General features: G+C 34.7%; 2 protein-coding genes across 3 annotated transcripts; both read right to left on the reverse strand.

The window, feature by feature from the left end:
- Positions 1 to 204: 204 nt before the first annotated feature.
- Positions 205 to 9,534, reverse strand: LOC114733050 (alpha-N-acetylglucosaminidase-like). The gene is made up of 19 exons (XM_028920461.1): positions 9,213 to 9,534; positions 8,820 to 8,893; positions 8,237 to 8,448; positions 7,300 to 7,421; positions 6,473 to 6,558; positions 5,784 to 5,878; positions 5,045 to 5,126; positions 4,774 to 4,880; positions 4,582 to 4,612; positions 4,195 to 4,312; positions 3,799 to 3,849; positions 3,587 to 3,696; positions 3,362 to 3,464; positions 2,975 to 3,073; positions 2,376 to 2,486; positions 1,779 to 1,996; positions 896 to 1,133; positions 595 to 673; positions 205 to 502 (listed from the first exon to the last, which is right to left on the reverse strand). Exons 1-19 carry the CDS (start codon positions 9,462 to 9,464, stop codon positions 264 to 266), a joined length of 2,427 nt encoding a protein of 808 aa, XP_028776294.1. The 5' UTR covers positions 9,465 to 9,534; the 3' UTR covers positions 205 to 263.
- Positions 9,535 to 12,447: 2,913 nt separating this feature from the next.
- Positions 12,448 to 14,915, reverse strand: LOC114733074 (aminoacyl tRNA synthase complex-interacting multifunctional protein 1). Of its 2 annotated transcripts, none has more exons than XM_028920483.1 (3): positions 14,420 to 14,915; positions 13,854 to 14,027; positions 12,448 to 12,807 (listed from the first exon to the last, which is right to left on the reverse strand). In XM_028920483.1, exons 1-3 carry the CDS (start codon positions 14,876 to 14,878, stop codon positions 12,664 to 12,666), a joined length of 777 nt encoding a protein of 258 aa, XP_028776316.1. In that variant the 5' UTR covers positions 14,879 to 14,915; the 3' UTR covers positions 12,448 to 12,663. The 2 variants fall into 2 exon arrangements, with proteins under 2 accessions (XP_028776316.1, XP_028776315.1); XM_028920482.1 differs by having other exon boundaries at positions 13,854 to 14,060.
- Between the last annotated feature and the right edge of the window lie 287 nt (positions 14,916 to 15,202).

Genomic DNA, 15,202 nt, shown 5'->3' on the forward strand with positions numbered 1-15,202 from the left:
GAAATTTTAAAGGAGGCAGGCATCAGACTCACTTGTCATATTTCCATTAATCCAAAGATTCACTCCTTGGAGTCGTTGGAGATTGAATGCCATACAACTTCATCCAATAGACATAGGCAAAATAATTACATAAATCAGCAAAACACAAGAAACAGAGTCCGAAAATATGCAGGCTTCGGTATTATTTGAGTACGAACAACAATCTGAAAGCGCAAATGGTACGCCGAATTGATAACTCGTAATTCTGTGATTTAGCGTTTAAATTATTGCCCACAATATTTTTCATACAATGCCCTGGAGATGGCAAGAGCATCTCCTCTGGCCTCTACAGGGTAAAGCTCGTTACCTTCTTGCCATGCGTTTGACTGTAAAATCCATTCTTTTCGCCATTCCTGCAACTTGAACTTCTCATTCTGTTTCAAGCTTCTTGACAAATGACCGAAATAGGTTGATGCTCGAGGGAGATAATAGCCTTCGAGAAGTCCGCTCCAAAACTTGTTAGCTAATAATGGAACAATAGGAGGACAGAAAATCAGCCAAATCTATAAGAATAAGGTGGATATTAATATTATACAGCATTATGATGCTTTTTACCATAGTCGTGAAGCTTGCTCTGAGTAGTTTGATTGGCGTCAAACCACATTGTCACTTGCGTCCTGGCATTCCATTCATACTGGAGGAGACAAGGAAAATAAGTTCGAAACAATCATTAGTTCTAATCATTAAATAAGATTATTTTAATTAATTGACTGGGGCTCAACCAAGGGAGAAATAAGGGGGGAAAACTATTCAAATCGCAAGTGCAAGCAAAAATAAAAAATTACTGCTTGTTCTCACTATAAACTAATAGTCCACAGTCCATCAAAAAGGGAGGAAAAGACACAGTATTACTCACCTGTTTCAACTCACTTGGATTCAGTGCCAGTTTTTTGGCACTCTCAAGCCAAGTTCCAAGTAGGAAGTTATCATCAGAGGCAAGCAGTAGGTCAATATCCTTTATCAAACCAAGGAACTTATTGCTGTAATAGCTCAAAGCATCGATATCCTTTTTCTGAAATGATGTAATTGCCTTAATGTATACTTGATTTGCCAATTTCGACAATACTTGTCGTGTTAAGTCGACCAAGTCATACCTGTCAAGAGGACACGAATGATTTCACCAAACAGTTTCATGCTGTTTTTCGTTTTTAAGACATCAACCAGTCTTCCCGTTATCATCTCACATGTTAATCTTATATGCTTTTTTTTTTTTTTTAAAGGAACATATGATTCTTTTAACTTTTCTTGCATACTAAAACCAAAAGATCATCGTTCTCTCCATCCAGGGAGATTGACGTGCTTAAATTATTCAGATTACTTGTGCGCGCATATTTATTCTCCTCCTTTTGTTGCCAAAAACATTGCTCATGTGGGAATAGATCAGTTGAAAGTGCGTATTTTGGTATATATCCACTTTTCTCTAATAAATTTCTTCATATTTAAGCAAAATTTAGAGTGCAATCCTTTTATCCCCAAATCAGGGCCATGAAGGATTCATTACTGATTATATGATTTAAAAGCCCAAAGGCTGATGATTATCATGCAATGTGAAGAACAAATCATGAATTATGTTTGCTCTGCAAGCTACTGCTAGTAAAGAGGGAAGGAGGGGGTGTTTATCTGGGAACTAAGAAGGGATTTATTCCTGTTTAGGAATAACAATCTTTAAACGTGAACATGCTTTACGAGGTTTAAAGAGTAATAATTAACTTGTGAAATTTCGCACATGACAAGCTTACCTATATGTAAGGCTTCCAGCATAATCCTTCCCAGCACCAAGGAATAGTTTTAAAGCTTTGGTTACCTCTTCGGTAGGATACCACAAATGAGCCTGTGGCATATCAGACTTTGTCACCTGGGACAAGAATCTTCTATTTCCAAGGGGTAAGAAATCAATCTTCTGGAGATTTGAAGGATCCCAGTCAGGAAGCATTACAATGAAATCATGGTTATGGTCCTGTGACAAATTAAAAAGCAGTGTAAATTGAAAGTCAAGCCCTGATGACACGTCTCAACTCAGATGCGTGTTTGTCTGTGTGTGGTTATACATCTTGGCAGAAAACTTATTCTAACTTACTAATTACGCAATGTCCAAGACCACTTTCAAACATCCACAATTCATTCTCGAAAAAAAAGGACCCAGCATCTCTTCCTAGAACCCCACCCTCTTACTTGAACTTGTGATGTAAAAGTGTTCTGGGTTTGTTTTTTGAACTCCAGATAAAACTGAAGAATGCGTCAAGCGTCATAAATAAGAGTCTAAATAACATGAAAGTAAATTGATCAACTAGTATGGTATACGATGCATTTTAAGGGGAGCAATATGTAAGACATACAGCAATTCCATCGGTACAGTTGTATATGGTATGATAAAGAATCTCCCAAGCTGCCTCAACTTGATTATTTGCTTTACCATATCGTCTCTTGGAATAGCCCTTGAGCCAATCCTGCAAATGCATTAGGGTTCAACCCCAGCAACAAACTTTTCAGTGAAAACTACACCTGTAAATAAACACTATGGTCCTCTTGAGCATGTTTGCAAGTGTACATGATAAAACATGAACCTTATTTCGACCTCTCGTAATCTGTGGGAAGATAAATGTCAAATCATATAAGCAATTGTAATCAATCGTATTGCCATTCCATACTACCTAGACTCCGAATTATTACTGAGCTTTAAATTCAAATTTTTTATTCTACATACTTTTACCATAACACAAAGGATTTTATTTATTTATTTATCTATTTATTCTAGGAGGGGACTCAATTCATGTCCTTGGAGCTAGTTCACATGTTTGTACTAACTTTACGTTTCCTGTACATGTTGCAAAAATCTATTTCACATAGTAGGATAAAACATTAGAAGAATATCAAACGGAAAATACAAATCTCATTGCATGTAGTTGAAGTGAAGTGAGCTTAAGAACAACATTACCAGAATTTGAACTTTATCTTCACGGAATGCCATCTCTGACATCAGCTCATATACAACAGGGTTCTGCTCTATTCCTTCCATGCACATACCAACTCCCAACTACACAAACATTAGTTAAGCAAGTAAACTACTTAGAATGTACATGATATTATAAAGATAATAACCAAATATTTTTCAACTCTAAATTTGAATATCTTTTAGTTAAATGAAAAGTCATAGAAGATAGGCTACAGGGTACGTCCATAAAACGACAATGAATATATAATTTCAGATCTAGATTACTTATCTTATTTAGCTGCTAACGAAAAAAGAGGGGGGGGGGGTTCAAACTATTGCTGAAACCAAAATCAACATGTCCGCATGAAATATTAGGAATGCTGGCTTTACCATGGTTGAGTTTTCGCTGACACGAGCATCAATAGGTCCTGAAGATATGGAATCCAAAAGGCCATACATTTCAATATTACCACCAAAATTATGTAAAAAACACCTGAAACAGTGTAAGATTAAGGAAGCATAATTGTCATTGATTAGTGAACTGCGTAAATGTTGAAAGAAAATCATAAAACATGTTCCTTGGGTAGCAACATTAGCTAGTGGAGACATGATTACCAGATATATGGAGTACCGTAAAACTGAAATGAACTTTTCCATATTGGTTTGACATCAGCAAATAGATCAAGAACGATCATCTTCCCAAATGGAACAGAATGTAAAAGTGCCTGCAAGTATTATCCTACTAATCAACAAACGACTTCATGAAATGAAGAAGCATTAGCACGGGCTGTGACATGATAAACCAGAAGAGCTTATGAATTCCATACTTCCATCTGAGGAGGCTTCCAAAAGGATGAATCCGAGTAGAAAAGCCAACCCTGCAAATTTAACAGAACTTCTTAGCCACAAATCACTTTGTATAGTACAAATGGCACCTAAATTTTAATTGCAAAAAGGAATAATGGTCCCATTTCATCCGTTAATCTTTACCATGAACTTTGACAAAGGAAACTTGGTTCTTCCTAGTTGTAGGTTGTGTTTGATAAAAAAAAATTGAAAATTGCTAGCTAAATACAATTCAGTACTAAATCAGTGATGGAAACATCATGGACTGTGAAGAAGGATTTGTCAAAGGCAGTCAAAACATCTGTCTACCTAACTTCGGAAACTAAGATGCTTATTATGATAGGAAAAGGTGAGATCCTGAGTTATTTGATGCATACTTGCATTAACCACACAGCATCCTTATCAGCTTTGGACATTGCTTCATATACAGCAGCTCCAAGATCTGAGATATAGGCTGGATTACTGGTTGGTGGAGAGTTCTCGTTAAACGTATCACTGCAGCCAATGATACAATATTTATGTCAGCAAACCTCTGTAAGAAAGCATGGATCTCAAAATTTTAACAAGTGTCTACCTTAATCCAATAAAGTTCAGCTACAAGCGAATATGCAATTTATGACTATTTTACCTTGTCTACCATTAAACCAAAAACTCTAATCATAAAAGAAAAGAATTTTTAAACCAGCAATGACGGATTACCAAGTTGAAATGGAATCATGTAAGAAAAAAGGAAAGGAATACAATCTGTAGAGAAGAGAATCTACCAGTTGTAGATGTCCGTTACATCCCCATATTCTGTAAAAATTACCACAAAAAGAAATGTGAAGTTGACAGATAGTGGAGAGAAAAACAAAAGTAACATTTAAGTGACGGACGAAATGAGTGCCCAAAGTGTAACATTTTTAATTACAAAGACACGCACCAAATAGAGAAAAGAACTAGGATATCAGACACACCTTTGATTTGTTGCCTGATAAAAGCTTCACCAATTTCAACAAATAGAGGATCAGAGGGATCTAGAAGGTATGTACAACACCAGCGAGGGTCACCATCAACAGTGTTCCTTAAATATGAGAAATGAAAAACTTTTTAACTTCAGATGATAAATTCATATATGTATTTGACATAATCTACTTATCAGGAATTCTTTATCTAGTTCAAACAAAGTGATTTAATGCATTCTGAATAACAGAAGCACCGATATATGAAATTCCCAAATAACATTACCAGTCACCAAGTCTGGTTATTTTTGCAGAGGGAAATATCTTCGTCAAAGCTGCTGGAACATTACCAGAGAATGATGGCAACACTAAAAAAGATGAGCTCAACATTATTACTCAAGCATTGAATGTTGAAAATGCGGTAAAGGAAGTTGAGATTGTAAATCTTATTTCCTTGTTTAACTCTAGATGCACCAATAAAACATACAAAAAGTATATAGGAGTATAGAAGAAGATTATCTAAAGTACATAGTGAAATTTAACCAGGAAAGTTGCACATGGGTAAACTGTTGGTTCTCTTATCCAGTTTGAAAATCCATTTCCCCAATTTTCCATAACTAGTTACAAATGGAGACTAAGGCAGCAAGGGGTGCCTACTTTCATATTGAGTGATATGAGCTTCTATATAAAATGCTTAAGCGGGTTGGTTCTCTCACCTTAATAGCAAGCTTTTGATAAAGGGTTACTCATCCGACTTGGATACCTACTAGTTACCCATTTGCATTTTATTCATCACAATAAGCCAAATTTAGATACATGTATAAGGCCACTGCATATGGTCAACTTACATGGGTTAATTCTTCCATTTCAATAGCTCCCTTTTGAGGAAGATTCTATGCTCGACTAGGGTACCCATGAGTCATCACTTGCTTTTTATTCAACACAATATGGAGGAGTTGTATTTTAGATATACGTATCGCTTAAATAACATAAAATGAAGACATTTTATGTAAATGCGAGAATACCTGGAGTCATGCCCAAATCCAGCATTCGAGAGATTATCTGTTTCTGCAAGGCCAATTGGTGATCTAGCCAATTTTGTGATAAAGGCCCACCCCACCTGTAATATGATAATAGCATATGAAGCCAACACACATGTTATATATTGCTAGCCATTTTTTTCAAAAATTAAAATAAAACTACTATCATGTCAATCAAATGTAGATAGAAGAGAAAACTTCATTTCTAGATAATTGATTGCTTTTTCAAATAGAATAATACTGGTTTATGGATAGAGTGATAGCTAAAATTGCAAGTTTGCCTGATCTCTATACATAAAAATCATGGAGTAAAATTTAGGAGGAAAATCATCAGAAAAGCACCTCAGGAAAGAGGTTGCAAGGAAAGAAATGCTAATCCTGATAGATCCAGGATAATACCGTTTCTAGCAAACAGTGAAACGGGACCGTAACTGGACTGAAGAATGCTGGAGCAAGCTTACATCGTAGTAACTCTTTAACACTTTGCTTTTTTCCAGTGAACATTATAGTTTTTGAATACTGTACGTCAATATATTACATGCTGTACAAGAATTATTTCCACTTTTATGTAATGAGAAAGACATGCTTGATTACTCAATTCACTAGACCTTGCTCCGGCCTGTATATACAAGTTAAAGAAAGGCAGACAAATCTCTCATATCACCTTCACCTACCCATGTAAATTGCCCATGCGAGCCCAGGCAAGAAAAGCAGGTCCACCAAAAAAGTTATTTAAATCTCCAGAACTAACATTAAAATCCTACAGTTAGAAAATTCCAATCAATTTGCAGCCAGCAGAGAAAACATATATCAGTATACATGTGACTTATAGGTATAAATGACATCAAGTAGAATAAAATCTCTGAAAAGTTAGAACAGAGGACAAACCTGCAGTGATTTTTTTTTTTTGGAAAAAAAGGAGAAATTAGATTGAGAAATCAATTCTTTAGAGGGTTAGCCATACTAGTAGTTAATCAGTGTCTTTTGTAAAATATGAAAGGAAGAACAGGTTAACCCTTCTAATTCTCTCAAATATTAATATACATAAGTAGTATATCAGGTAAAGATTCTCAAATTACTCATTACTATCACATGCGAATGTATCATTTCAGACACCAATATGCTTACCTGTATCGGTGCTATATAGAGTACATATTTCTAATATGGTCAAAGATGTAACAGAAAGCAATGCGTTTGAAAACATGAAAGCAGAGCAGCAGACACCCTTAGTAAAAGCATGCACTACACATAGCATAATATAATCAGTAACAACTTGACTTTAGAGCTTTGAAGATCTAACAATCAATAATGAGTAAGCATGCTGAAATATTACTTTAAGCACAGTTTTATAGTAAAAGACCTGGATGTTGAGATAGCTACTGCAACTTAGTATCTCTGGTTTATTTGGAACACTTCAACAAAGTTGATGTCCTAAACTAAAAATATTCTTTTCATAGCAAATTTTATCCATAGATGAATAAACATGCAGATGGCATTTCACCTTAAAAGTTTTTTGCCAGATTGCTTCCTGCCCAGTAAATGCTAAGGGTAGGTTAACTCCTTGAAGTGCCATCCAGTCTATCTCTTTCTCCCACCTCTCCCAGTCCCACCAAACATAGGAATCTGTAAAGATCTAAAAGGTTTCATATTTTTATATATTTTATAGTACAAGGAACTATTTTTTATAATCTTCCTATCCATTTTGCTAAATCTCAGGAGGATCATGTATTTTTTTCTTATAAAAGAAAGTTTAGGGTCATGATTCGGTGATTCTGCAGCTTCATATCTGACATTGGGGATGGAGATAAAAATGTACTGGATTTTTGTATAGCAATATCAAGTATGTTACTTCACCTTTAACATCAAGCACAAGAACTGCTAAATTCATATTTTCCCACCTAGAGATGTTAGAAATTCAACTCTCCAATAATGGCTACCAAGTTACATCAGGTGAAATTCCTAACATTTGTTGCAAGATAGAAATATGTGAACAAGGTTCACTTGTGAAAGCTCATGTATATGTAATATAAAGTTTTAGTGATTGCGGGTATCAGCAATTTAACAATAATAATCTATAGCCATCGCATATGAAATTTTATCAAGAGAAAGATTAAGCATGTGAACTGATTGCAGGTCTTCATCAATCAAATGAGAAAGAAGGATATCACTTTTTTTATCAATAAAGGAAAATTTTATCAAGAGAAAGATAAGCATGTGAAATTCTTCTAAAACCAGCATATAACGAAACAAAGTAAGGAGGGAAACAAAGTTTCTAGGAGCATCACAATTTTCTGTTAAACCAGCATATCTTGATGCAGCAAGACCAAATTTAACTTCTTATGTTTACAAGTAAAAGGTTATCAGTAATAGCCAAAAGAGTAAGACCAGGAAAAAAACAATATTTTCAAATGAAATGGAAACAAAGATTCAGGACTCACAGCTAGATGTCACAACATTCTGGTAATAGTTCCATGGAACTGGGCGTTTAACCATCAGACCCTCATCTTTCAAAGGGGGCAGTGACCCAGGCTTAGGGATTGAAGCTGTCTGAATGCCACCAGTCTTGTCCCATGAAACATGAGCACCACACCAATATTTTAGATACCAATGAAGGCCAGATGCAATTTCAACTGCAGTGGTTCCTCTAATCCTAGAAATTAATAAGTGAACACACAAATGTCAGATAGGCAGCGTGTGCCACCAGACTTCTCCTCAAACATCAAACATCTCCATCATATATTGCTTGTCTTGGTCCCAATTAACGGAGAATAATGATCACGCACAAGAAGATCAAAATGATAGTGAAACATGGTGAAGAAAATCAATTATTCATCTTGATCTGAAGTTCAGAAAATTAATATCCAGCTGTACTGCAAATCCTGAAGTCTTCTCCTCAGTGGAGTTCACCAGCTTAACATGCCCCTTAGACATTGTCAAGAATCAAGTCTAAATCCAAGAACAGAAAGAAAAAGAACATGAAATATTCACCATAGTCTTCAGTGAGAATTATATCTAACATACGTAATCTCAGGCCCATTCTGGCTAGAGTGGTCGTGATTGTTTATCAGAAAGCAACTCTCCCCTCCACAAGCATCCTGAATATTTGAGAGAGCATGTTTTATGTTCTGTCAAGAAAATGCTACATGCAAAGAATAGTTTGGTGATACATGATAATATTAATCAGCAATGGTAGGAAGACTCAATGCAGGTTCCAATAAGTTCAGCATATTCAATAACTATCACAGAGTACCCACACTGATCATTGAATTAGACTATGCAGCTTAGTGCACTATAAATCATGAAAAATATCTGCAGAGTACAAGGGAATAAAAAGTTGTTTACTTTGCTTCATTTTCAACTCCCAAAATAAAATCAAAAGATTCACCAAGTTAAAACGAAAATAAGAGCAAACACCTTAGAGACTATTTCGAACTCAAAACTGGATAAATGGGAAGGAAACAATCTTCTCAGAAGATCCCTAGCTGCGGCTTCTTGCACTGATGCAGGGACCCGTTTGGAGTCCAACCGCTTGAGCACAGCTTCTATAGCTTCGTGCTTAGAGAAAGCCACGGGTAGAAGCGTTGGGATCAAAATCAGAAACAGAAACCCAAACCTGAACATAATTCCACAGTGGATCGAATTCTGCATTATCGAACACAAGAACATGAATTTTCATCGGTCAGGGGGTCACTCTTGTTTGACTTCGAACTTCATATCTTCTCTCTCACCTTTCAGAATTGTATCATCAATTAATCAATTAATTATAATTAATTAAATACTCATCTGTTAATATCGGTCATTCGGTCCCCAACCGCCAGTTCGTGGACTATTGTGGTCGTTTCGACGCTGAACGCGTAGTAAGACATCTAAAACGGCACTGGCATTAAATCTCATATTTGTTGAAAAAGGCAAAAATCGCTTTAAATTTTGAAAGAAAAAATCTTCCTACTTCTGATCCTAATTACAAGATTTTATTTATAATTATAAATAAAATCTTATAATTAAGACCGGAGATAATATCAAATTAAAAAAACACAGCACCCTGATTTGGAACCACTAAAATACAGGAAATTTCAATTAACCCCCTAGATATGATTTTATTTTTGAAAAATGACAAAAAAAGGATGAAAATGTGTAAATGTCAAATAAAGAATGTCTACAAACATTTATTGTTATCTGCAAATTCAGTATTGTCAATATCAAATAAAATATTGTTACCTGGTCTAACATTTAGTAATTTTTAATTTCTTTTTTTATCATTCTCTTTTTTACTTTTAATAAAGACTACAAAATTCTGTAGTTATATTGCAGTACAAATAACCAGAGTAAAATTATGTTTAGATGGTAAACGTAGAAAATAACCTTTGTTCATTTTTCAGTACACATTTATATTTTAACAAGTGATAATAACAAAATTTACTAGTGTACATATAAAATTTTATAACTCTCAATTCACTTTATAATAATTAATATAAAAATTTACAGGTGCAAGTGTTGATAGATAAATTTATAAACAAAACTTAGAATTTTTTTAAAAAACCATATAAATTAAATTTCAAAGTTGATTTTATTTATAATTATAAAATTTGGATTCCTTTTTTATGACACAAAAGATTATCCATTTTAATATTAAAATATGTATTAACAAAATTAGACATAGCTTATACTATCTCCGGTTCTTAATATAAAAGTTAGTTGACTAATTTGAGTAAATTAAGAAAATTAGTTAAGTTAGTTATTTGTTATAAATATGTATTGTCTTTTCTAAAATATCCTTACTAATCAAGTGTATTAACTAGTACTACTATTATTATAAGGACTACCTTAAAATATATATATATGAGAGATAAAGTAAATTGATGTCTTATATCTAGTATTAAAATAAAAGTTAAACGAACTTTTATATTATATAAGATCGGAGGTAGTGCTTAACTTCCACACTTTGAGGCAACTGGTACAAAAGTAATTTTTATGACTCCTTTCATTGAGCATGCTTAATTCAAAATCGCAAAGTTAATATAAATTTTAGAGGAGTTAATTTTTTGTTTTTTTTAAGGATTTTAATAAAAGAAACATACATTAAACTGAAAACAAGTATATTTAACTCACTAAAATAATAAAATAATATAAAATCATAGCTTTATTTATGTCGATTGATTGTATCTTCCCACCAAAAGTCTGTTTGAAACATTGTTGGATACTGGGTACTAGTGATTTATTTTGGTACGAAACATTGAGAATAAGAGATAAAGATTAAAATTGAGATTAAAAAGATTATTAAAAGAATATTTAGTATAAGTAATCACTTGTTACATTGAATTAGATAAACTCATATAAGTAGAATTGAAGAATACGGCCTACCCTACAATATTTCTCAATCTCACTTATAAGAGTTTGTCAAATCCCAAATAACAAGTAATTTTTTATACTAGACACTTTTTTAATAAATTTTCTCAATCTCAATTCCAATTCTTGCCTCTTATTTTCAATACTTCATATCAAATAAACCTAAAAGTAATATTTTTCAACAAAAATTTGAATCTTACTTAATCATATTACAAGGAACCAGCCTTTTTGGTTATAGTTTTGTTGTTGGTATAAAAGTTATTCTTACCAACGAGAGTTAGGCATAACGGAAAAAACTAATCCTTCATAATGTGGCGAACCACGACTCAAATCCCCACTGAGAGTAGTGCTCACATTTAGTGCCTGATAATATCTCGAATATGATTGCTTCCAATAAAAAGATACTTATGCTTTAGTTTGGGGGGGGGGAAGTCACTCCTTGCTCTTCCATCATAATATACACGAGGCCCATATTGTAATTACCTTTGGGGCAGGCCCTAGACCCATGATCAAGTCACTATTCACAGACGTTTTAATAAAAATGAAATTCGAAGTGTCTTGGATTTTCTTTTCCCAAGCTGCTTGACTACCAACATTTCGATATGCAAAAGACACGTATAAAAAATGCCCTTTATTACAGCCTAACCACTGTAAAAATCAACAAAAGATCTCTCTCTAAGGATAGAGCTCTCTCCAACACAAGCCACATTCTATTGATAACCTTCTTTGGTATGAATCATTAAGCTCATATAAGACGAGTCTTGACAAAACAGCAGGTTAGAATGAAATAAAACCCAATAAAACATAAAACAAACAGATAAGACATACAGATAATGATTTCTGGCATTAAGGTTGATCATATAAGACTAGCCATAAGAAATCAGATATCTTTATTTTTATAATCTCGGTTCTTGTCTGTAATTTCATAAATCCGTGGTCCTTCAGTGTTTCCATGATCTTTATAAGTCATTCTCCCGTATAAAACCCAATCAACCATAAAACAAACGGAACATGAAAAGCATATTCTCTGTAGGATCCTAGCCAAACCATACTGCCAATGGTTTCTGAGAGTAAGGTTGATCATGGAATGGCATAATAAGCTAACTTTGATTTGTTTTGTTTTTTTTTTTTGGGGGGGGGGGGGTGTTTCTATCCCTGATTGATTGCCTCATTGCCACATTATTCTCTTTCTCCGATGGTGCCATCTGTCCCTCGTTGTTGCTACTCTCTTGATACGCAAGTCATGGACGTATCAAACTGCTTCCTCACTTGTTCAAAATTCACAAGTGAAAGAAATCCAGTATGTTTTCAAATCTCTCTATAATTTACGAGCAAGTATACAGTTAGTTCGCCCTATTTGCCAAAGAATGCTAAAGTTCCTTATTAACCATGCAACATATCCATAGTACAGTACATACAATTTGAACTTTCACACATCAAGCAAAATTGCAATGTGAGAAATAAATGCATATCAATAAGCATTGCTTGACCAAATAAAAAAATGATGCTCCCAACAGAATCAGGAAATGTTTGCATTCTGCAATGATTGGCATGCCACTGCACCAGCAGATGTCCGCATTACATGCTCCCCAAGCATTGCTATACAAGAAGCATCTGTCTTAAGATGAGGCTGTACGGATTCCCAGGTCTTCTTTTTTTGAATCTGCAGGTAATCACAGAAGAATAGTAAATATGGCATCGAAACATGGGATTGAGATCACTGATTAATTACCTAGATATAACAGAGAAACAATGTACTATGTAGGAGATTTTATCACTTTTTCATTTCCTTCAGCTGAACTAGACATATTTTTGTCTATTGTACAAAATTTGATAAATGAATTGCGTTGCTTATAGCTTATACATAGTGTAGTTGCTATGAACTTTTTGTAATACGTTGAGAGCTTGTTGGAGTAGGAGAGATACAAGTCAGATAACAGGTCAGTCCAAGACTATACTGTCATTTTCTTTGGAATTACTATGCTTATGCTAGTCAAGTCCAAAATTCATTTAACGGAATTGGTCTCACTCATTTCTTTCTATGCCCTGTTGTTATTCAGGTTTCTAGATCTTCATTCCTAAACTCTAGAATGTGATTGAATTCTTCGTTGCAACATCAAAACCAATTCCAAATAGTTATGGATCTCATTTCATCAACACAACCCAGAAAGAGAGGCTCATCGAACAATAAAATTCAGTGATTCAATTGAAAAATCACTCCATATTTAAGATGGCAAAGTATCATGTATAACAACAATTAGGAAGTACACATGAATATGTGAAAGAAAAGTCAACAGGTAATATCAGGATCTGAGAGGATGAAAAGAAAAGCAATCAGTGCCTGAGCTTAAAATTTTAACCATTATAAACACAAGCATAGTTTTTTCAACGATTGAGATAATTTTCAGAGCCCTACCGGGTTTAACAGAACGATAGTTTCCTTCATAACTAGCTGTAATTAAAGTTTCGGAGCTACTAGTGCCTTTCCTATTATGCAAAAGTGACAACTATTCTCATGTCACAACAAAATTTTTCCATAACTGACAAGAACAAACTTATCCCGATATTTTTAGCAGTAAAAAAATCATTGTCCTAACTGACAAGAACAAACTTATCCCGATATTTTCAGCAGTAAAAAAATCATTGTCCTAGATTATAGAACTTATCCTCATTGGAAAAAGCTATCATCTAATAAAGTAGAGCTATTACCTGATTGGGAGTCGCAGGAGCAGGTTGATTTTCCTTTTCATCTTCTGACCCAAACCATATTCTTTCCCCAGGGGCTGCTTCCTCAGGAGGAAAAAGAAGTTCAACATTCTCATGCTTGGCATCAGAAGCAGCCATGAGCATGCCGGAAGACTTGACACCACGCATGTTCCTTGGCTTCAAATTGGAAAGGACAATTACTTTTTTGCCCTGCATTTACGAATTATTTATTACGTTGAACAATGTCAGACTTCAAGTTCAATTCTGAAAAATTATCTTCGATTTAAAAACAGTTACTCCAGTCCAGCAGAAAAAATCCGTCTAATCTATCAACTTATGCAATATTTGCAGAACATAAACCGTCTTGCTAACAGAATTCTCATTTCAAGGAGCAACAAAGGACAGGCCTTGAAAGTAAAGTATGGAAAATCACTGTTCTTCTCTAAACGCCCTTACCAAGTCCAAGAACACAAATTGACATGGAAGACCACCGCAAGATGCATCTTGCAGTTTTTTCTGGTAAAGGCTCAGCAATCAACCCTTATAACAAGCTGACATCGAAAAATTACCTCAAGATGGTCAAGAGGAATGTATTTGACAAGGCCACTGCAGATGATTCTGGGCTCTGGCTCACCAATATCCACCTCTTCCACATAAAGAGAGTCAGCCTCCTCGTGTTTCCACGCCCTTAGAATTCTCCCAACCCTTATGTCAAGCAAGCCGGCGGCGTCCTTAACATTTATTTCATTGTTACCAGAAGCATCACCGGAAGTAGTTGCGACGGATTCCGCCACTGCTTCATCAGTAGAAGCGGTGCAAAAAGAAGAGAAGGGAGATGAGATTCTTCTTCTTTCTCGGGATGGTGATAAGGAGATGGAGAAAATGGGGAATTTGGATTGAGTAATGCGAGAAGAACGAGTTACCAAGGAAGAAAAGGAGCCATGAGCCCTAGCTCTCCACAAGGAAGAAAGCGACAGCATAGTAGTGCTGCCCTTTATAGCATTTGCAGCGATGGTGCTCGTCGCCATTGCCACCGCAGTCTAATCTTCTTCGATCTTTTACGGCTTTCTGGCTCTGCGTAATGATATGGGCCTGCCAGGATAAAAATTAATAATTAAAAAAACCCTCGTGGCAAAATAATAATGATAACAACAATAATAATAAACTGACAAAATATATTTCGAGCAGGTAAAAAAGAAAAACAAAATATATTGTTTATAACTAAAATTAACTCAATAATTAGGTCTTATATTAAGGGTAAGATGAATACTAAATTTTGTATTCAATTTATGTTTTGGCATGATACTACAATAATCTCTATTTTCTTAGGGGAAAAAGGGATTTGTCCCGCA

Source organism: Neltuma alba, unplaced genomic scaffold (genome assembly GCF_004799145.2).
Source record: "Neltuma alba isolate B1F8T4 unplaced genomic scaffold, ASM479914v2 tig00012964_pilon, whole genome shotgun sequence".
Taxonomy (NCBI): domain Eukaryota; kingdom Viridiplantae; phylum Streptophyta; class Magnoliopsida; order Fabales; family Fabaceae; genus Neltuma; species Neltuma alba.